General features: G+C 52.7%; 10 protein-coding genes across 10 annotated transcripts; 4 read left to right on the top strand and 6 right to left on the bottom strand.

Annotated features, from left to right (window-relative positions):
• Positions 1 to 1,538: 1,538 nt before the first annotated feature.
• J4E93_006524 (uncharacterized protein) lies at positions 1,539 to 3,190 on the top strand (the record flags this gene model as incomplete). Its single annotated transcript, XM_049344437.1, has 4 exons — positions 1,539 to 1,725; positions 1,780 to 2,329; positions 2,376 to 2,801; positions 2,860 to 3,190. 4 exons carry the CDS (start codon positions 1,539 to 1,541, stop codon positions 3,188 to 3,190), a joined length of 1,494 nt encoding a protein of 497 aa, XP_049198091.1.
• A 1,412-nt stretch (positions 3,191 to 4,602) lies between these two features.
• On the bottom strand, positions 4,603 to 5,190 carry J4E93_006525 (uncharacterized protein; the record flags this gene model as incomplete). Its single annotated transcript, XM_049344438.1, has 1 exon — positions 4,603 to 5,190. The coding sequence occupies one exon, from the start codon at positions 5,188 to 5,190 to the stop codon at positions 4,603 to 4,605; it is 588 nt and encodes a 195-aa protein (XP_049198092.1).
• Positions 5,191 to 5,874: 684 nt separating this feature from the next.
• On the top strand, positions 5,875 to 6,837 carry J4E93_006526 (uncharacterized protein; the record flags this gene model as incomplete). The annotated part of the gene is made up of 1 exon (XM_049344439.1): positions 5,875 to 6,837. One exon carries the CDS (start codon positions 5,875 to 5,877, stop codon positions 6,835 to 6,837), a length of 963 nt encoding a protein of 320 aa, XP_049198093.1.
• Positions 6,838 to 7,281: 444 nt separating this feature from the next.
• J4E93_006527 (uncharacterized protein) lies at positions 7,282 to 7,854 on the bottom strand (the record flags this gene model as incomplete). The annotated part of the gene is made up of 2 exons (XM_049344440.1): positions 7,282 to 7,739; positions 7,788 to 7,854. The coding sequence occupies 2 exons, from the start codon at positions 7,852 to 7,854 to the stop codon at positions 7,282 to 7,284; spliced, it is 525 nt and encodes a 174-aa protein (XP_049198094.1).
• Positions 7,855 to 8,590: 736 nt separating this feature from the next.
• ARG2 (Amino-acid acetyltransferase, mitochondrial) lies at positions 8,591 to 10,797 on the bottom strand (the record flags this gene model as incomplete). Its single annotated transcript, XM_049344441.1, has 2 exons — positions 8,591 to 10,693; positions 10,744 to 10,797. The coding sequence occupies 2 exons, from the start codon at positions 10,795 to 10,797 to the stop codon at positions 8,591 to 8,593; spliced, it is 2,157 nt and encodes a 718-aa protein (XP_049198095.1).
• A 343-nt stretch (positions 10,798 to 11,140) lies between these two features.
• J4E93_006529 (uncharacterized protein) lies at positions 11,141 to 12,224 on the top strand (the record flags this gene model as incomplete). The annotated part of the gene is made up of 3 exons (XM_049344442.1): positions 11,141 to 11,185; positions 11,293 to 11,611; positions 11,671 to 12,224. 3 exons carry the CDS (start codon positions 11,141 to 11,143, stop codon positions 12,222 to 12,224), a joined length of 918 nt encoding a protein of 305 aa, XP_049198096.1.
• Positions 12,225 to 12,928: 704 nt separating this feature from the next.
• Positions 12,929 to 14,548, top strand: J4E93_006530 (uncharacterized protein; the record flags this gene model as incomplete). Its single annotated transcript, XM_049344443.1, has 4 exons — positions 12,929 to 13,051; positions 13,101 to 13,419; positions 13,467 to 13,691; positions 13,740 to 14,548. 4 exons carry the CDS (start codon positions 12,929 to 12,931, stop codon positions 14,546 to 14,548), a joined length of 1,476 nt encoding a protein of 491 aa, XP_049198097.1.
• A 339-nt stretch (positions 14,549 to 14,887) lies between these two features.
• On the bottom strand, positions 14,888 to 15,850 carry J4E93_006531 (uncharacterized protein; the record flags this gene model as incomplete). Its single annotated transcript, XM_049344444.1, has 2 exons — positions 14,888 to 15,752; positions 15,801 to 15,850. 2 exons carry the CDS (start codon positions 15,848 to 15,850, stop codon positions 14,888 to 14,890), a joined length of 915 nt encoding a protein of 304 aa, XP_049198098.1.
• A 569-nt stretch (positions 15,851 to 16,419) lies between these two features.
• J4E93_006532 (uncharacterized protein) lies at positions 16,420 to 17,319 on the bottom strand (the record flags this gene model as incomplete). Its single annotated transcript, XM_049344445.1, has 1 exon — positions 16,420 to 17,319. One exon carries the CDS (start codon positions 17,317 to 17,319, stop codon positions 16,420 to 16,422), a length of 900 nt encoding a protein of 299 aa, XP_049198099.1.
• Positions 17,320 to 18,360: 1,041 nt separating this feature from the next.
• J4E93_006533 (uncharacterized protein) lies at positions 18,361 to 19,562 on the bottom strand (the record flags this gene model as incomplete). The annotated part of the gene is made up of 3 exons (XM_049344446.1): positions 18,361 to 18,505; positions 18,561 to 18,898; positions 18,954 to 19,562. 3 exons carry the CDS (start codon positions 19,560 to 19,562, stop codon positions 18,361 to 18,363), a joined length of 1,092 nt encoding a protein of 363 aa, XP_049198100.1.
• Between the last annotated feature and the right edge of the window lie 447 nt (positions 19,563 to 20,009).

The raw sequence follows: 20,009 nt of genomic DNA on the forward strand, positions 1-20,009 counted from the left end.
GTTGGCGGAGAGAACGGTAACAATCACAAGACCACAGCGTGGGAAGCCTGGTAAATATCACACCACAGGTTTTCGTTGCACTACCACCTGTCCGGCTCCCCAGAGCTTGACTTATGTACAGCCATAGAGGGCCCACTGACGAGACGGGACCGTTTAGGGCACCAGATTCATCGGCGTCTAGATGAACATAGCCGACATGGAACTAAACATCGCTTGGGTGACAGACGGCAGATTCATCCAATAGCCACGGTTGGAAACTACCGATTTCCATAGTGTGCCAGGATGGCGATCTCACTAGCACCCTTGTTGATCTCAGTATCTGTATCCGCCACGGCGGAAGAACAGAAGTCGGTGCTAGCGGGCGCCGACTTACGACATATTGAAGAGCTTGGGGCTGGACTAACATGTATCGGTGCGCCGGGAGAGCACAGAGATCGACATGAACCAAGTTCACTTGCATGAACTCGGGCGTATCGAAACATTTACTCCCTGGTCTTGAGAACTGAACACAGCTGAGGGAGCAACTCCCTAGTGGCTGCGTCCCCATCCGCCGCTTTCTCTAGGTAGGTAATTGTTATTTCCACATTATCAGTCCAAGCATCACCGACAGATAACAAGATCCAAGTCGGCAGCCGGCACATCACCGGGCCGTAAGACCCCTCTACTAATCAACTTGTGCTGCATAGCTTGCAGCATGGGTATGCATCGCTGGCAGCATGGGTGTCACAGTCGCTCCTCGTTCATTCTGGACGTTACTGGTCGAACGCCTCGGTGATGGGGCACAGACGCCAAACTGCATTTCTGAAACCAAGCATCCTCAGTTGTCGTTGCACGGAAAGCGTTCCTTTGGCGGGCGGCCAAGTCCCCCAAAGAAAGGTATCAAACACAGCCAGTCTAGAAGCGATCGTCTCCAATACCTCAAAGTAAAGGAGTCTAAGCGTCATTAGAAGTGCTGGAATATATTTAGCGACGTTACACATCAATCGAATCTCAAGGGCTGCAGTCATCATGTGCCCACGTGGAGCAGCAAGACACAGCCGTGACTCGGCTGATAGGCTAGGAACGCCGCGGACCTGGCATCAGCGTATATGTCCAGCATGGAAACGTTGAACTCGATCGTGTACAAAGATGACTTAGGATGCTGTTGACCGTGCTTGGCCTCCGGAGTTTGTGGGGAACCATAGCGCGCATGCACGGACGCACGCCTGCCGGGAGTTTGGGTTAGCGCGGGGGCTTGCCCATCGTCATCGAGATCGGTCCAAGACCAAAGCAGCCTGTTCCTGACAATCTGCCGCCAAGTGCAATGGTCATTGCATTGTCCAATACCTGCATGCCATAGTATGGCCGCGAAAGTACAATTGCGAGACAGGCCGGCCAGTCGGACGTCCGAGGGTCTTCGGCAAGCCTCACTGGTACCCCAACGGGGAATGCAGGCGGAGGCAACCTTCAGCATGTATGAAAGGCAGGCACGGCTTGTATGAAGGTCGGGTTCGACGATACACCTACCTCGATACGATCATACACACTAAACCGCAGTCATGCCTCACGCTCTTACTTCTCGCGACTCTACGATGGAGTCGAAGCCAATAGGGTCATACCCTAACACTGGCATCGATGTCCTCATTGTTGGTACCGGCCTGGCTGGTCTGGTCGCTGCTCTTGAGTGCACACGCAAGGGCCACAACGTTCGCGTGCTTGAGAGGAATGCAGATATCAACACAGCTGGTGAGCGGCATCCTCAAATTATGCCCTTGACACAAGACTCATAACGTGTTCTAGGTGACATGTACTTCATGGGCCTCAGCGCAACCCGCTTCTTGAAGCACTGGCCTGAATTGCTCAAGGAGTACAAGAAGATTTCGCTCCACAATGCTTGGATCGAGACCTTCAAACACTCGGGCGAAGTTGTCATTGGACCTAAGAAGGTCGCAGATCGCCTTCGTGCGCAGGGACTAGACCCTGACACCCCTCCTGGAGAGTTCCAGATGCGCCCGCTCGTGTACAAGATGTTCGTCAGCGCCGTAGAGAACCTCGGCGTTTCCGTCGAGTTCAACCGCAGGGTTGTGGACTACTTTGAGGACGAGCAAACCGGCAAAGGTGGCTGCACCACTGATGACGGCAAGCGCTACGAGGCGGATGTAGTGATTGCGGCTGACGGTGTTGGATCCAAGAGTCAGAAGCTGGTCGGTGGACAGGTGCGCGCGAGGCCCTCTGGAAGGGCCATGTGGCGTGCTGCCTTCCCCCGAGAAGCTCTCGACAAAGATCCGGAGGTGAAGGAATTCTTCAAAATGATGCCAGGCAACGAGCCAATCGTGAGGACATGGCTTGGGTGAGTCCTTGTAACCCGATGATCATAATTCTGCTAACCCTCATAGTCCCTCCACGTACGCGCTTACCCTGTCTCGCGAGGACGTCATGGTCTGGATCATGAACCACGACGTCACTGGTACTGAGAAGGAGTCGTGGAACAACACAATCGAGAAGGAAGAAGTTCTGGACGGCATGGACACTATGCCTGGTATGGAGACTGTCAAGTGGGCCCCGATCTTCAAGCAACTTGTCGAGACAACCCCGCCAAAGACCATCGTCAACTTCGAGCTCCTCTGGCGCAACCCTCAGCCTAGCTGGACCTCTCCCGGTGCTCGCGTTATTCAGATTGGTGATGCGGCGCACTCCTACCTACCGGCTTCCGGCAATGGTGCGACCCAGGCCATTGAGGATGCCATATCGATAGCCTCATGCCTGCAAGTTGGCGGCAAGGAGAACATTCCTCAGTCTGTTCGTGTACACATCCGCTTCCGGTGAGTTGCTGCCCCTCCATCAATGTGCTCAGCTGCAAGTGCTAACGTAACCTGATAGCTTCATCCGCAACTCCTGTGCCCAGAAGCTTGGCTTCTCCAACGCCGAACTTCTTCAAGACACCGACTGGGACAAGGTCAAGCTTGATCCCCGCCGCGCTGCTCCCAAGCTACCCAAGTGGGTTTGGTCTCACGACCCTGAGGCTTACGTATACGAGAACTACGAGAAGAGTGCGCAGTCGCTGAAGCAGGGCATCGACATGAAGGATGAAGACAAGTTTGAGCCCAACTACCCCAAGGGCTACAAGTATGAGCCATGGAGCATTGAGAAGATCATGGATGACATGAGGGCGGGCGTGCCGATTGATCTTGGAGCTGGTGACTGGGAATGAGCATGGGCATGGATGGGCATAGCCGCGGACTGTACTGCGTGCATTGGCGTTTTGGAAAGGTATTATGGACACTTAACAATGAATGAAACACAATATTATCAACCATAGCATGACACTTTGTTAGCCAAATGCTTGGAAATCGATACACATGAGAGGCGCCTGTTTCGAGGGCTTACGCTGAGAACCTCAACACGCCTTGCCTCTTTGAGACAAGCTTTCTTCTAGCGGGACCTCGGGAGCACCCGCCGCTCTTTGGTCCTCAGCCATCGGTGACAGCGGCCCCTTCTATGTTGCTCATCGCTATCTCTCTAGCATTCCCCTCGCTTTCCCTCTTGTTCAAAACGCTACCGTGGTGTCTGAGCATTGAAGGAAGATCACAGCACAAGCAAATGTTGCGCAAACGAGATGCGCCGATAAAGGAACTGGGTACTTTCCGTTCCTGCTTCGAACTAGCGATTCGCATCCGGGACGTGTACCCATGAACCAAGGATTTCTTCTCGTACCAGACTGAGCTCGCTGGATATACCCGCTTGCCGCCCGTCGTCCTGCAGACTGCAGGTGCAAACGATGAAATCTGAATATCAAACGGAAGCAGGGCAACAACAAAACATTACCCCTTCACACATCCAAGAATGTTCTCACTCAATCGCAATTGCCTACACCCGACATTCCGACATACTTCACCCTAGATAATGTCGCTGCCACATGTACCAGGTTCCTTTCATCAAAACCACTTAGCCGCAAGTCGACATTGCGGACTGCAAATGCATTATCTCAGGCCCGCCACACGCCCCCCGAAGACTGTCTAATTTCTTCTTCCTGTAATCATCATCACGGCTCTCCACCGGACTTCCGAGGGCTGTTGTGATCCGCAGATGGTATTTCGTTATTTGGTCTAGAGTGTGCATGGAAGTCTATGACGCTGCCTAGACGCGCTAGTGCATGCTGCGGGGGCTGTTGAGCATCGCTGTTGCACCGCGGACGGAATTGGGAAATGAGAGGGGTAGAGGGGGCTTATCGAGAGACCTGCGCGGATCTGATTGACAGAGGGGCTTGAAATTGGTGAGGGGTTTGTCGTGGGGTGGAAAGTCGGACATGAGACGCGACCGGACGCGGTCGTTTTGCAAAGCCTAAACTTTGGCAGAAGGATGGGATACTTTTTTGTGTTCCCAACTCGCGTCATCTCGGCTTTGGATCATTTTGAAACCAATATCGAGCTGACCTTCAGGTGTACGAGTGCGGGTGATATCAACAGGTTACGAACGCGCGAACACGTGACCTAAGTGCCCCCATTGACCGTCGCGCTATGCATCCAACGAACATCTGGTATCGCTCAGATAGCAAATCGCATGTTTGCATCCCGTGTGGTTGGTGAAAACTATCCTACAGTTGAGATACCCAGACCACTGGTATCACTCGCTCAAGATTCCGTCCAAACGAATCTGCAACTCCTCCGCCTTTTTGCTATGCATAAACTCTCTCACACCTTCAACCCGCTTCCCATCCTTGCTCAACTTCACAAATAGGACACCCTCAGTCCACCACTCTGTGATCCCACTTTCCAACAATTGCGTTCCCAATTCACCGTCACCATTAACCTTGCCTCCCATCTTGCAGTGCGCGACTACCGTATTTGTGTCTTTTGAAAAGTGCACCGCTCTGCCTCCCTGGCCATCGTCTTCAGGAACTACCTGAAAGTCGCTAAAGATCTCGAAAACCGTCTCGGCATGTTCGCGGAACGGCTGAATCGAACGAGTGGGTAGGTGCAGGTCTGCAGGAAGGGAGGTATGGCTAAAGTCGTGGGTGGCGTACGTTGTTAGGGCTTGAGGGCGAAGCGTCGAGTAGCTCTCTATGAACTTGTTGAACGTCTGAATGTGTGCGCTTGATTCTTGTGACTGCGATGGATAGAGAAGGTATGCGATAGGCGCGAGAGCAGCGATTGCTGCAAGAGTTGCAGTGGCAAAGCGTATCTCCGCGGGTGTGAAGCCCAAGTCTGCCATTTTGTGTTGCTACCAGGATGAATGTGCGATGCTTGTTGCATATGCGTGTCGAGAGTATTTGCAGTCGCTGAGCTTCCGAATGGTCGTTCGCCGGTGTTGTTGGTATGCCGTTTCCTGCTAGATTCTGAGAGCGAGTAAGATCGATCTGACGCGCACTACAGCATCTACCCGGTCGATCGTCCAGCCGTAAATAATCCGACTATGATCTACGGACCCGTCTAATATTGCAGATTCCAGTCACAACTCCGGTGATCAAACTTCAAGCCCCTCATGGCTTGCATTCAGTTGTGTTGAACGCCATCTCTGTGATGCTCCTGCATAATCACCGCAATGTCGGTGTGGTCCTTCACCGACCCGTAGCGCTGTGGAACATCGTGACGAGCCGGCCATTCGCTGTATGGTCCACAATCTCCGCTACTCTTCTTTGGGATCAGCGTAGAAGAGTGGAACTGCATTCTAAAAAGAAGCAACGGTGGGTCTGGGATGCTTGCGGGGCCGGTCGTGCCAGTCTTCGGGCGACGCGTCGACGTGAGTGCATATCATCGCTGCTTCCTCTGCTCTTCTGTGTAGATTGCTCTTTCTGCTTATTCTCAAATCTGAGGCTGAAAACAAGCTCGACCTGCTGCGGTAACACACGTCTTTACGAAGCCAAGCAATCCTTCGACCCTTACAAGCAACCCCGCCATGGCCGCCACAAAAGCCATTCTTGTCACCGGCGCTACTGGTAAGCAAGGCGGTGCTGTACTCGAACAACTCGCATCGCATCCTTCACACGCCGAATATACGCTCTTGGCTGTCACCCGTGATGCCAACTCTGGTTCTGCGAAGAAGATCGTTGAGCGTCATCCTGACGTAAAGTTGGTGCAAGGCAACTTGGACGAGCCCTCCGCGCTCTTTGCATCAGCCAAGGCAACCCTCAAAGAGGCTGGCAAAGAGGAGAAGATCTGGGGTGTCTACTCTGTACAAGTCTCTCTTGGCAAGAATGTCACCCACGAGAGCGAGGTCATACAGGGTAACGCCCTAATTGACGAGTCGATCAAGGAAGGCGTCACACACTTTGTGTATTCCAGCGTCGATCGTGGCGGCAACCAGCGCAGCTTTGAGAACAAGACGCCCATCCCGCATTTCCAGAGCAAGTATGAGATCGAGCAGCACCTTCTCGAGAAGGCTGGCAAAAACGGTGAAAAGATGGGCTGGACGATCCTCCGACCGGTTGCCTTCATGGACAACCTCGCGCCTGGCTTCCCCACCAAGGTGTTCCTCGCAGCCCTCCGCGATACACTGCAGGGCAAGTCCATTCAGTGGGTATCTGTCGAAGACATTGGCCTATTTGGCGCACGAGCGTTCGTCAACAACAAAGAATGGAACGGACGCGCCGAGGGTCTCGCCGGCAGTGAGCTCACCATGGACGAGATGAGTGGATGCTTTGAGCGTGTCATCGGTAGTGCGGTGCCGGCAACCTACGGCATGTTTGGCTCCGCGCTTATGTGGGCCGTTACGGAAGTGAACGTCATGATCAGTTGGTTCGCAGCTGAGGGCTATGGCGCTGATATCAGCAAGTTGAAGAAGGAAGAGCCTAAGCTGTGCGATTTCGAGACTTGGCTGGCGGAGAGGAGTGGATGGAAAGGTCAGGCCATCAAGCGATAGATGATGCTTTCATCCGCTGGCGGGGTTAAGCATCTAGCGTCGGACTTTGGACTTTTCGGGACTTTGACCCCTGTAGGGGATATTGGGGAGTTTTCTACGAATACATGATTATCTATGATACAGCTATAATATTGTCTTGATGCATGTCCTTCCACGAGTGTCTGACTTTATTTTGAGCCTTGCTAAATATACCAGCAGTGGCTGAAGCACCGACGACTTTCCGCACAACACATACATCATGGCCTAATATGTCGATTTGCAAGTCAGTACCGCATGGGCTGTGCTGGGTCTGTAGCTGATATATTCGGATTGTATCGATATCACAAATTGCGAATTTGAAGAATTGTCTTCAGTTTTACGCTTCATTGCTAAAATGCTACACTCCAAAGGCCTTCAAGAGAAGCAATATGGTAAGTACACAGAGGACAAGGGCTATGCAACCCTTTACAAGGAGACCAGGTTCCACAACGCCAGTCCACCAGCAATAACCGGTGTGACCAACCTCAGCCTGTTCCAGCTCGCCCACTTCATAGCAATGTTCTCCGCCTCGCCCAACTCCTTCTCGTTGCTCCTCTCCGCCAACGCCTCGAGCTTGTCGTTCAACGGCTGCATGTTGAGAGCCGAGTGTAGGATAGTCGTCAAGTGCATCACGGCCGCAACACCAAACAACTTCCAGTCGCTGCGAGCGAGCATGCCCTCGCGGTAGACTGAGTAGCCGGCGTAGGCATAACCCAGGAAGCCAAGGGTTGAAATGGGGCGGAAGAATTGGTTGCCGACTGTCCAGCACAGAGGCCACTGGCGGCCTAGAAGTTGTGCGCGCTCCTTGTGGTCGGGGCTGCCTGGGCGGGGGAAGTTGACGAGGAGGGCAGGCACCGTCATGTACGACTGTGTGATGGCATTTCCTGGGATCGTCAGAAGTGAAATTGGGAACTACGGGAGTCCGGTCTTACCAGCAAGAATGAAGGAGAATGTGATGCAGGTTCCTGCAACGCCCTTTACGATGGTGTTGTCCGACATCTTGAGAGTGTATTTTGGTACAGGTGTGGAATTGAGGTTCAATTGCTTTGGAGTATGGAAGGAGGGATGAATGAACGCGTCCACATCGGCGACGACCACCTCCAATAAACATTTTCCATCAACATTGACCAAGACACATTCTGCGAGCTAGCAGCCATGCACCCCCGTTCCGAGTCCCCAAAATCCCGTGTTGGGTCACTCCGCCCTGCATTGTGGTGCGATAGCGGTGTTCCTGGCAGCCGTAGTTCGGTTCCCCACGGCAGTCGCGTCCCTCCAAGCGCGCCGGTTTGGCGATCCCGATTACACCACGACAGGGCTTCCGCGCAGGCTAACATCGTATGAAACTTTCTTTGTCGGTGTGCTTTGGGTGTCTTCTGCGTTCGCGACCATCAAGTCGGTGAGTCCCCTGGTAATGCGCTCGTAGGGTTTTCGCCTTTGCGATGTTGTCGCCACGGGTTGCTGTTGCCGCAGGGGAAGATCGCCCTTACCACTTTCGACAAGATCGGGAGATAACTTCATAGATGCATCGCATGCAGAAGGCATTGAAAACCATTTCGAGCAAGGAATGGTGGGTGGTCACAGTGAGAGCTGTAGATACTGTCATGTGCATTTCGGTTCATAGGGGCACACGCTCGTCAAGAGACGCTTTTTCTGGATTGGAAGAACATCACCACAGTATGAACGTCTCTATCTGATGGAGGGCCCTGAAAGTTCGTGGTCTGCTTAGAAGCTACATCTAATCCGCTCTCTGTATGCCATCCGCCCAGCTCGGTTCAATGCCGCTACAGACGTCTACATAGGCATCCCACCTCCTCAAATCCTTCTCCTTCTCTGTTCCGCCCCACTCTTCAGCAGTCCATCTTTTCTCGACACCCTGCGTAGTCCAAAACATGGTCCATTGATCCCCAGGCAAGTTCCACATGCCCTTGCTCCTCTCTTGATACCACTTGTTGACCGGGTTGCTTGTTCGACTCCTCCAAACTACGCCATCAGGGAAGCATGTTCGAGTCAAAGCAGCCCAGACAATGTCGGAGACGCCGCCGGAACCCTGCGACGACGTGAGGACAGCGAATTTGTCGAGGTAAGGGATGTAGTATGGCGAGTCTGGAGAAGGCCTGCTAGGAGGACTTAGCCCATGGAGGGATGCGGGCGTTTCCCATGTGCAGATGGCGCCACCTTCGTAATCACCCGCTATAATTATGCCGGCCACACGACCACGAATGCGGTCGAGGTAGTTCTGAGGATGCAGTTTACGTCGGAAAGAGTCATCAATGAGATCGACAAGTTTTGGGAAGTTGATGCGCGGGTCATCTGCTAGCTCTATACTCGGGTTCGTCGCAGAGGGTGGCTGCCATGGTCCATGGACCCGCGGATCCGGAATCATGGTGAGCGGTATGCCTTTCTTGAAGAAGGTAGCAGGGTTGGGTGCGGTGGAGCCAAGGAAACGAGAAGTCGGAGTTGTTGGCAGCGACGACGATGTCATCGGCTTGTCTGTTAGCACGTTATGCAGCAGAGGATTCTTCGCAGGCGAAGTCCGCGCATCGTCGGGTATGGCCTTCCTTGCCGCTTCTAAAGGTGTCAGAACGAGGCCAGACGACGATGGGGGTAACAGCTTCAAGCCGCGCTCGACCACTTCGAGGTTCTTCAGATGGCGTATCGGAGCCGAGTTGCCAATCTGTTGTGCTGGTGCACCTGGTAACGATGCTATTTCTTCCTCGACAAATTTTGAGAACGGATTGCTAGAACTTGAAGAAGTTGGACGTTGAATGTTGTCATCCGGAGTGGCTGACGATAGCTGCTGCAGTTCTTTCTTGATGTCACGGTACTCGGCTTCTAGATTGACGAAAACATGAGCGCCGTCTGCTCGCTTCTCAGATGGTATGCCACCAAGAGGATCAAGTATAATGATGCGGTCCAGAATAGGTCTTTCGACGACATCCTTTGTATTGTACAATGCGCCACCAACTGAGCCATTGCTGCCTGTCTGGCCGGCGAGACCGGCAAACTCGCGAACCAGCGCCAGAAGCACGTCGTCTGCTTGGACCCTGACTTTCTTCAGATTTGTGTCGTAGGCGAAGGGTGTTATGACAGGAATAACGCCGTCGTCGATGGGCGGAAGTAGCAGGTAATTGTGCTGTACCTCTACACCTCCCCGTACCTGGACGGTACTGGGAATGTCGTTGGCCAGTGGGGAGTAGGCCAAAGCATCTTCGACCAACAGAGCTCCTGGCTCGTTGTAGTCTTCCAACGCTGCGACCAAGCGCAATGCCTGCTCCCTGACCATGTTTCCGTATTCCAACGTCAATTCCGTGGTGTGCGCGTCGGCATCGTGATCGCAGTCGAGCACTACAGCAGTGCTAAGCCCCAGCTGCGCCATCTGACTTAGAGTCAATGCGATATCGCCCAAGGTGCGGTCGTCGAGGGTCTGAGGCTGCCGAAGCTTGACGAGCGCCATGTGCACAGGCTCATCCTTCTCTTCGGCCTGGTACTCCTCCTCGGGAAGCGGTTCGCGGGTGAAGACGGTGGGCTTGTAGAGGTCGCCCAGGTTCACACCGGTTCGCAGCGAACCCGAGTCATTGTGGATATTCTCGCTCACCACCTGTCTGGCCTTGGCTGCGATAGCGGCCTTGCCCTTCTTCGGCGCATCGAACTGCTTGAGGAAGTTACGCGCGTCGCGTTTACCGGGCGATTCCTTCAGCAGACGCGTCAACTGCTGACGTTCGGCGCGCTGGCGCTCTTTCGCTGAGCTCGACGATTTTCGGACGTAGGTGGTGGACGTGGAGAGAGGCGCGCTCTGAATCTTGGTGAAGATGTAACCGTTGTCATCGCGCTTGGGAAGCTGCTAATGGTCAATACTGCTGCAATTACGCCCGAAGACGTCGCGCTCACCTTCTTCGTAGCCCTCCCCAAGCCCCTCGCGGGGGCTTTGTTCCAGATGAACATGCTTCATGCTACCGCTCAGCCGCCGAACATGTGCAAGGTCAAAATTGTGTGACTGGAGCTCGGAGCAGAGGTATGACTCTGCAAATGTGTGGGGAAATGTGCCCGCATCCGCATTTTCGAGAACTCAACATCGATAACGGCGTGCGAACGTCATTTGCTGGTAACCGACATCGGCCCGGTGTGGCCTTATCCCCGGGCTACTGGCGGATGACGATGATGAACACCATGACGAAGCGCTGACAAACGGTGCGCAAGGTACAAGCAGAGATTTGTATAAGTTGTCGCACTTGGCATTGCCTCTCCGTTGAGAGAGAAAGGATACAGTCAGATCCCAGAAGAAATCATGGCGCCACAACTCGCTTGGATTGGCCTCGGCAACATGGGCAGGGTCAGTGAGGAAGCTCATCAGCTCGACCATGTCACTAACTATCACAGGGCATGTGCAAAGTATGAAGCATCTGAGATTCTTACTTGGTTTTCGTACTGACTCCACAGAACTTGGTGGAAAAAGGCAACCTTGATAAGCCCCTAATCCTGTTCAACCGCACCAAAGCCCGCTCCGAAGACCTCGCATCGAAACTCGGCAGCTCCAAGACCAAGGTTGTCGACACCATCAACGATGCTGTCAAATCTTCCGACATTGTCTTCATGTGCCTGGGCGACGATGCAGCCGTGAACGGTGCTGTCGACAAGATGCTCGAAGAAGATGTCAAGGGCAAACTTATTGTAGACTGCTCCACGGTACACCCAGAAACAACGAATGCGTTGGAGAAAAGGATAACCGAGAAGGGGGGTGAGTTCGTGGGCATGCCAGGTACGTTTTGCATGTGAAGATAGAAGTGCTCCCTCAGGGCGGGCCTAACAACATCTCAGTATTCGGCGCCCCAGCCATGGCAGACAATGGCCAGCTTGTTTGTGTGACAGCAGGCTCAAAAGCGTCCTGCGACAGGCTAGTCCCGTATACGACAGGCGTAATGGGTCGCACAAACATCGATTACTCAGGCCAGCCAGCAGGAAACGCTACCCTCATGAAAGTCATCGGCAACACCTTCATTCTGAACATGGTCTCGCAGCTGTCCGAAGGCCACGTCCTTGCCGAAAAGTCTGGTCTAGGGGTCGACAACCTCCACACCTTCATCTCTACCATGTTTCCCGGACCCTACACCGCGTACTCGCAGCGCATGCTAGCCGGCGACTACTATCAGCGCGAGGAGCCTCTCTTCCATATCGACTTGGCACGAAAGGATGCAAGGCATGCGATGTCATTGGCGGAGAGCAGTGGCGCGAAGGAAAGTATGAAGATGCTAGGCTTAGCACAAGGGAGACTGGACAGTGTGAAGAGTGAAATCGGGGACAGAGGAGATATTCCGAGTGTTTACGGAGTTGTGAGGAAAGAGAGTGGCTTGAATTTCAAGAACAAGGATTAGACGCCACAAGCTTCCATTGCAGTTCTGGAATAATCTGTGGTTTCCATCATGTCAGGGTACTCCTGGACGCCGTGTATGGTGATATTCGCCCGAGCGGTACTTACTACGCTAATTGCGACTGCCGTCAATACAAGCATGGCCATCGCAACTTCTGCTCGACTTACTTTCCATAGAAATCCCGATGCGCGCGCAATGAACCGCGGCTCTTCAACGCGGTTCAGACATGACGCGACATGTGCTGATCACTACCCGATTTAAACATCATCGATGCAGACATTCGGTCTAACTCCGCCGAGGATGCATCATCTGTCAGAACATCCTCCCAACGTCACATCACGCTAGACCCCTCAGCGTTAAAATCCCCAGGTTTTACCCCAGCTTCTCCCCTCCCCACTGCTTCATGAGGTCAAGCTCCATCTTGGCTGCAACGGCGGGTTCGCAGAATCACCCTCTGAGATCGAGTCTTTTCTTGCGAAACCTGGTTGCCGTGCACATGGCCCGACAATCTTGCCGCCAGCTCACGTGGGTGACAGCAGGTACTTGAGGGCATGAGGACCCTGCGGATTTACCTCGTCGCGACTGCCTGTTGTTGACTCCACTCAATTGAATCTCAATGCTCGGACCTTTCGTTCAGTCCACGACCTGATCGGCATTATCAGCTTACCAATCGCTAGTCGGCATCTCTATCGTATCACAAAGCGAACATGGGGTTCCTCAAGAGACCTACACTGCGCAGTCGCGATGACCAGAGGACACGCGCTGCTGAACTCACCTTGCGCGAGTCCATCTACCCGCTCTGCCTCGTCACCATTCTATTCTTTCTCTGGGTGAGCCACGACAATCCTTAAACCCAGTGTAGTTGACTGATGATCATAGGGATTCTCGTACGGTCTCATCGACACCCTCAACAAGCATTTCCAAGACGTCCTTGGCATCACGCGCGCTCGCTCTTCAGGCTTACAGGCAGCATACTTCGGCGCGTACCCACTTGCATCTCTCGGTCATGCCAATTGGCTTCTGCGCCACTGGGGCTACAAAGCAACCTTCATCTGGGGTCTGACACTTTACGGCGTGGGCTCTCTTCTTGCCTGGCCATGTCTTGTATATCGTTCGTTCGGAGGCTTTTGTGTAGCCATCTTCGTCATCGGTAATGGACTTGGCTCGCTAGAGACAGCAGCCAATCCTTACCTCGCAGGTATGTATGAGTCGATGGAGTGATGGTTGAAGTACTAACGAAAGTAGTTTGCGGACCTCCCAAGTATTCGGAAATCAGGATCAACATCGCTCAGGCTTTCAACGGTATCGGAACTGTGGTAGCGCCAGTTTTAGGGTCATATGTCTTCTTCAACAACGTTGGCACCGATCAAGCATCCCTTGAGAACGTGCAATGGACTTACCTCGGTATCGCATGCTTCGTCTTTCTCCTTGCGATCGTGTATTACTTCACGGAGATACCCGAGATCACTGGTAAGCTTATTGCTGAATGAGAAATGACCAGGTGCTGACACCAACTAGATGCCGATATGGCTTTCCAGGCTGAAAGCACTCACGCTGGTACCGACGTAAAGCCTTTCCGCAAACAATACCGTCTATTTCACGCGACATTTGCTCAGTTCTGCTACACTGGCGCGCAGGTGGCGATAGCTGGAGCCTTCATCAACTATGTCGTCGAGACACGGGTCATAAATGGACGCGAAACCGACAACTCGACAGCAGCTCGGTTCCTTGCCGGTGCACAGGGCTGTTTTACCATGGGTCGCTTCATTGGCAGTGCCTTCATGAAGTTCGTCAAACCACGATGGGTGTTCCTCGCGTTTATGACGTTATGTATCGTCTTTGTCATTCCGTCAATTACCGAGCGAGGCAATACCGGCATGAGCATGCTTTACATTGTGCTCTTCTTTGAGAGTATTATCTTCCCAACGATTGTTGCGCTCGGCATGCGCGGACTGGGCAAGTACTCAAAGAGAGGCTCAGGCTTCATCGTGGCCGGTGTATCTGGTGGTGCTGTTGTCCCTCCATTACTCTTCGGAGCGAGTGATACGCTAGGCAAGGCTAGGCCTCTGGATGGATATGCACCCACCGCCGTCGCCATGACCGTTCCAATGGCATTCTTCATTGCGGCGTGGAGCTATGCTTTCTGTGTCAACTTTGTGCCAGCCTACCGTAATGTCGCGGATAAGTTCTCCACTGCTGAGATTGGTATCGAGAATGCGCACGCGAACGATCCTGAGCGCCAGATGGAGCACACGGATGGTGGTGTACTTGCTAAGGAGGAGTCACCTGCGCATACTGAGGCGGTGGATATCGACAGAAAGACATAGGATGACTCTCTTGTCGAAGTAGATGAAGATGAGGAAGCGGAAGTGGCTGCAAGTGGGTCTAACCCCACAGGAGTAGACGCTACGGTTTCCGAGGGTGCTCAAGTAGTTCAGGGGTCTTGAAGTCAGCATACTTCAACTTGTATGACAAGAAGAAGCGTTTCACTGCATCATTGTTCCATATCTGAAGTTACCGTGAAGCCGTATACCTAACATTCGAAAGTGGTGCTTACTGGTGCATTCCTCCAACTGAGGTTTTCTACCAGCCCCAGTACCAGGTATCAGGTATTGCGAACTGCTGTGAGTGCCATGTACCCACTGACATAGCCATTCATCTTTGTATTATTCTCCTTCCCCCATTTCTTGATCCTCGACTTCACGCGACTTGTCCTCGTCTGAGTCGTCAACTAAGATAGAGTCCTCCACCGTTTGACCTTTTATTATCATTTCTAGATCCCACTTCTGTTTGCCACGATACTTCCTCAAAAGAGCCGTTATCAAATCCTTCAAGAATTCTGCGGGATACTCGTCTGTCTCATCGTCCTCAATCCAAGCAGCATCCGCCGTGTCCGCCCATAGTTGTACCAAGACCAGCCTCAGTGATGATCCTTTGGCTGTCTTATCGTAAGCGAGGCGGATGCTGTCCGGACCCGGATATTCATTGATGTCTTTACTAACCTCGATCAATCCTTGTATAACGTCTCGACAGAACTTCTTGCTCTTTAGTTTGAGTCCCAAGACGTATGCCTTGACAAGTTCATGTGTGTCAAGAGAGGAGTTGCCATCTTCGTCCGCCCGATCTTCAACCGCGATATGATCATAGTAAAGCCACTCAAGAAAGATTGCGAAGGCATCAGCGTCGATGGCGGGAAACTTGTGTACTGTGATGACATCGGTGTCGTTCGACCAGCTTTGACGACAGAAGGGACAGTTGACTGGTTGACGAGCTGTCTGCTTCTCCGCCTTCCACTTCTCAATGCATCTGTGATGAAAGTTGTTACCACAATGAGTAGCGCAGTAAGTAAGCTCTTGTATACCGTGCTCGAGAGGTTCCGTACAGATCGCGCATTCACTGTCTTTCTTGAGAGGTTTGCGTTTGGGCTGTAGCTTTTTCGTGAAGAATGTGGATCTGCTGCATATGATGTCTTCGGGGACGGTAAACTCCTCGCCGCGCGAAACTTGGACACGAACGATCTTGTGGCCGAACCTTGGAGCGGTTTAGCGGTTGGTGTTATAATCGTTACAGAAGACGTACCGGATAGCCCGCTTCTTCCTAACGCTGATGCGCTTCTCCTGCCTGGGCATCTTTCCTGGTCCTGGTATCTCCTGCTACTTGAGTGGCGCGGTGGCTTGATGAGGTCGTTCTTGGTCGGTTCTCTGGTCGAGTTATGGGCATTGTATGACAAGCCAATTAGGCTAATACCTACGGGTGAGTGATATTCCATCGCTCAGTCGCACTATGTTGCTTTGGTTGATGCAGATCCGTGCGCAACGCGCAACCGGTAGGAGTACCTCGGGCCCTGGAAACTTTATGAATTGAGGCCTAGAGTGTTCTCAAAGTGAACACTGGTGTGATTCACGTTAGTGGAGGTCCTCCGAACCTAGGTGTATGAAGTCAGTGTTTGTCTCACATGCAGTTCGTACATCGGCAATTACTCAAGGTAAGGCACCATACCGGATAAGGGGTCGAGATGAAGATGTGATGTACACAGTCGTTTAATGGTCTTCGTTCCGAGCTAATCCATTTCGATTGGGCGTAAACAAGCAACAAGGATCGTATACCATGTTTAGGTAATGTAAAGCCCAAATGTCAGGTGCAAGACATCAGAATGAAAGACAAGAAGACTGGAGACTCCTAGTGCCGTTACGAACGCTCATCCTTTCGACCTGTATACAATCAGTCCGCCGTCGTCCGAGTCATCGGAAGGAGGCATGCAGCGGACATCTTGCTTCAGCCGACGCTTTGCGCTATGTGTATGCTTTTTCACATCGACCCTTTGACCTGGACGCTTCCGAGTTGCTGGTACTTCAGTAGCTCCAGCTTTAGGACTTTTCAGACCAGCAGCTGGATGCTTGTCTTGCAGATTTTGAGATGCTGCTGACGCCAGACGCGTGCTGCCACCTACAGGCGCAGTATCTTCGTCATCGCTCACCAGATCCACTTCTACGCTCAACTTCTCCATCCACATCTTTCTCGTCGCTCTGCCATCTTTCCTGTCTCCCCACCGGACCATGGCTGCATCTGCTAGCTCACTCACGAAGGCCTCCGGCCAGTTCTTGCCCTCGCTCTTGAACCAACCGGGCTCAATATAGGCGAGCGATATATCAATGATGAAAGCTCGAATTTCGTCATCACACTTACGCTCCACGAAAGCCCACTTCACACTCTCTTTCCAGAAGCGTGCGCGAGCTTCTGCGAAGTAAGTGGCGATGACTTGCGACTTGAACACTGGATCTTCGACGGCGTTGGCAACAGTCCAGAGTTTGAGGATGACTAGATTGAAGGCGTCGGTAATGCGTGAGACCTTTGCGGATATGTGTAAGGTGGAGGTATATAGCCAGTCCAGGTAGGTTTGCGTAGCCTCGGCGTCTAGCTCAGACTCTATGTCTAGCTGATTGAGCAGTGACTCGTTCTTCCAGCTAGCACGGCACATCGGGCAGGTCGGTATTGACTCCTTCTTGAGACTGGTAGTCGATGAGCGCTTCCAGGCTTCCATGCAGGCTTCATGGACATTTTGCCCGCACTTGGCGCAGAAGGAGATGTCTCCTATCATGGCGTTGAGAGTCTCAGCGCAAACACAGCATTCATCAACGCCGAAGATGGGCTTTCGGTTTCTCTGGAGGCGGTCTTTGAAGAATCGAGAGGTGTTGCAGATGAGGTCTACGGTAAACGAATGGTGTTAGTATGTTGGACTCCTGAAATGGCTTTATGTGTTGTTACCTTCATGTACAGTGAAGCGGCGATCAATATTGGGGGCCTTGAAGCTTATGGTTCTGTTGCCCACACTGCGCCATATCAGCAAGTTACATGTGGTATAAGAGGGACGGAGTGACGTACATAATGGGCCCCAACTTCTTGGTCGCTCCTCGAGATTTAGTGATGGGCATCTGCACAAATGGTGATCTTGTAGAATGAGAATGTTGTAAGCTGAAGGGCACGGAAGACACGACCTAGATAGAAGTACTGCAGACACGAGAGGGTGAGAGTCGGGCCGTGCGCACCTCGTCATGGAGCGGTGACGGTACTTCAAGGTGAGAGAACCGCCAAGGAAATATTCCAGTATCCGAGCAAGGCGCGCATGACAGTCGTCTTGAAGGCAGTCAAGAAGTTTGCCGAATAAAGCGAACGTTATAGTCGCACCCGCACCTTATACAAGAAAATAACTGAACAGGTCTGCAGACTACAATAATACAAGAACTTGCAAAGTAGGTGACCTAACTTTTACGTAGGCTCGGGTTGTTTACTTTTCTCCTAGGCTGGCGTGCCCGCGAAGAATTGTACATCTCTTGTGTGTATGTGTGGATCAGCCAAGGTCGTCGAGAAAGCCCAGTCGGATGACAAAACCATCAACTGATGTGTGAGACATGATACTCCATGGCGCCGATCGAAAGGATGAAAAGCGTAAAACAAACTCTTCAAATGGGTATTCTGCTCATCACCGTCCTCTGCTGGTGACTCCAGACACGGTATACATCATAAGCTATGTAGCTTTGTCATAGCCAAATTCCACGCCGTCTTCCAACGCCGTTGAAATGCCGCCAGTGCCAAATATTACGAGTTTTCTGCTCGGCGAAAGTCCGTAGACGATCTGCTCCTATACGCCAATATACCACAGCTCAACGCCCATCACCTCGAATTTCTTACCATCGTCACTCAGGGGCTCGTTGCCAAATGTCGGGCACGTATCGGAGACGCCCTTTTCGAGGTTGTCGTCTAGCCATAGGCCATAGTGACCGTCACTACGACACCGTCAGTCCACCGAGTCCTCAATGATAACCACACGCTGCTACTTACCCGCCGCCAACACTCAGGTAGCTATGCTCGCAGAAGATCATGTAGTCATTCACCCCGCTGTAGGGAAAGGCCTTGAACCTTATCCGCTCTGGTGTGCTCGCACCACTCTTAGTGGCCCGACCGTTTTGTGGTGGTGCTAGCGAATCGCCCTTCCTCTTCGGTGAAGATATAGTTGTCATTCGCACAGCGTCCGTCGTATCTTCGGATGGGGGTGGTGGGAGGTTCATCTGCAGGTCTGAGAAACCGGAGAGTATGTGCGCGCGCCAGAGAAAGCATTCGCCGTTGCCGTAAAATGATGTGGAGGGCCGCGGTGCGTCGGAGAGATATGCGCCGAAGATCTATAGCGATACGTAAGCATTCGTCCTGGGGTTGTCATGAGGTTTGCAAACTTACACCTCCGCTGCCGTCTTTGACCACGAGCACAAAGCCACCTCTCTTGCCCAGATAGTCTTCAGATTGCTTGTATAGTGTGCCTAAGCTGACACCGTTCTGCTCCAGACTATATGCCAGACTCCATTCATCCACTAGTTGTAACCTTGGTGGAAGCAGGAGCCGGATCTCTTCAGCAAGCGCCGTGCTCAGAAGCTTGCCCTTTTCTCGCATGTTGCCTCCCCATCCCCTCAGACTTAGCGGTGTCAATGGAGGCGGTTGGAAAGGGCTTGCTATCCGATGTGGCGGCTGGTAGACGGAGTTCATATCTGAGGTGGTGGAGGAGACGAGGTTCGCAAATGTGTGTGAAAGTGAAGATGCGGTGGACTGTAACTGCGCTTGTATGTTGCTTGCGCTGTTACGGTTGCTGTTGTTCTCCGATCTCGATTGCGCGTCTGATTTGGGAATGGCGTCCGTGTTCAACCGTCGCAGGATGCCCGAGACTGCATAAGAGACGGGATAGGTGAAATATGAGGACGAGCGGTTCGGTGTAGAGCGCTGCGATGGCGGTGAGGTTTGCGACGAGGGCGAGCGGAACGGGGAAGAGGACGGGGTATCTGGTGGGTACGACATGAGCGGCAACTAATTGCGATGGGAGTAATGTTCCTGAATTAATGTGGGTCGCGTGTTGGAGGTGGTGTGCTGGGGCTGTCGCAGGGCAGAGTAGCTGTGACGTTGCGCAAAATTAGTGGGCTGACAGCTGCTTGGAGCCTCACAACACCACCAGGATGGGACGTGGCTGTTACATAAGCAGGCTTGTGATTGCGGTGAATGCATGGCCAAAGGCTCTGATGAGCGCATACTAATACAGGACATGTCGGCGATGTATGCTCTGTGATTGCCTCACCCTCTGGCACCGCGACGTGTAGCTTGCGGAGCCCTGACCGCTTTGGCTTGCTAGCGTGTCGCGCGAAAGCTTGATCTCCGCTACCCGGTAGGGCTGACCTCGCGTATCCATCGCGCATTCAAGCCAGGATTCCCACTGTCAGTCGAAAACTCGAGGATGATTGTGGTTGAGAT

The sequence above is a fragment of the Alternaria ventricosa genome (genome assembly GCF_023758065.1).
Source record: "Alternaria ventricosa strain BMP 2768 chromosome Unknown scaffold_11, whole genome shotgun sequence".
Taxonomy (NCBI): Eukaryota; Fungi; Ascomycota; class Dothideomycetes; order Pleosporales; family Pleosporaceae; genus Alternaria; species Alternaria ventricosa.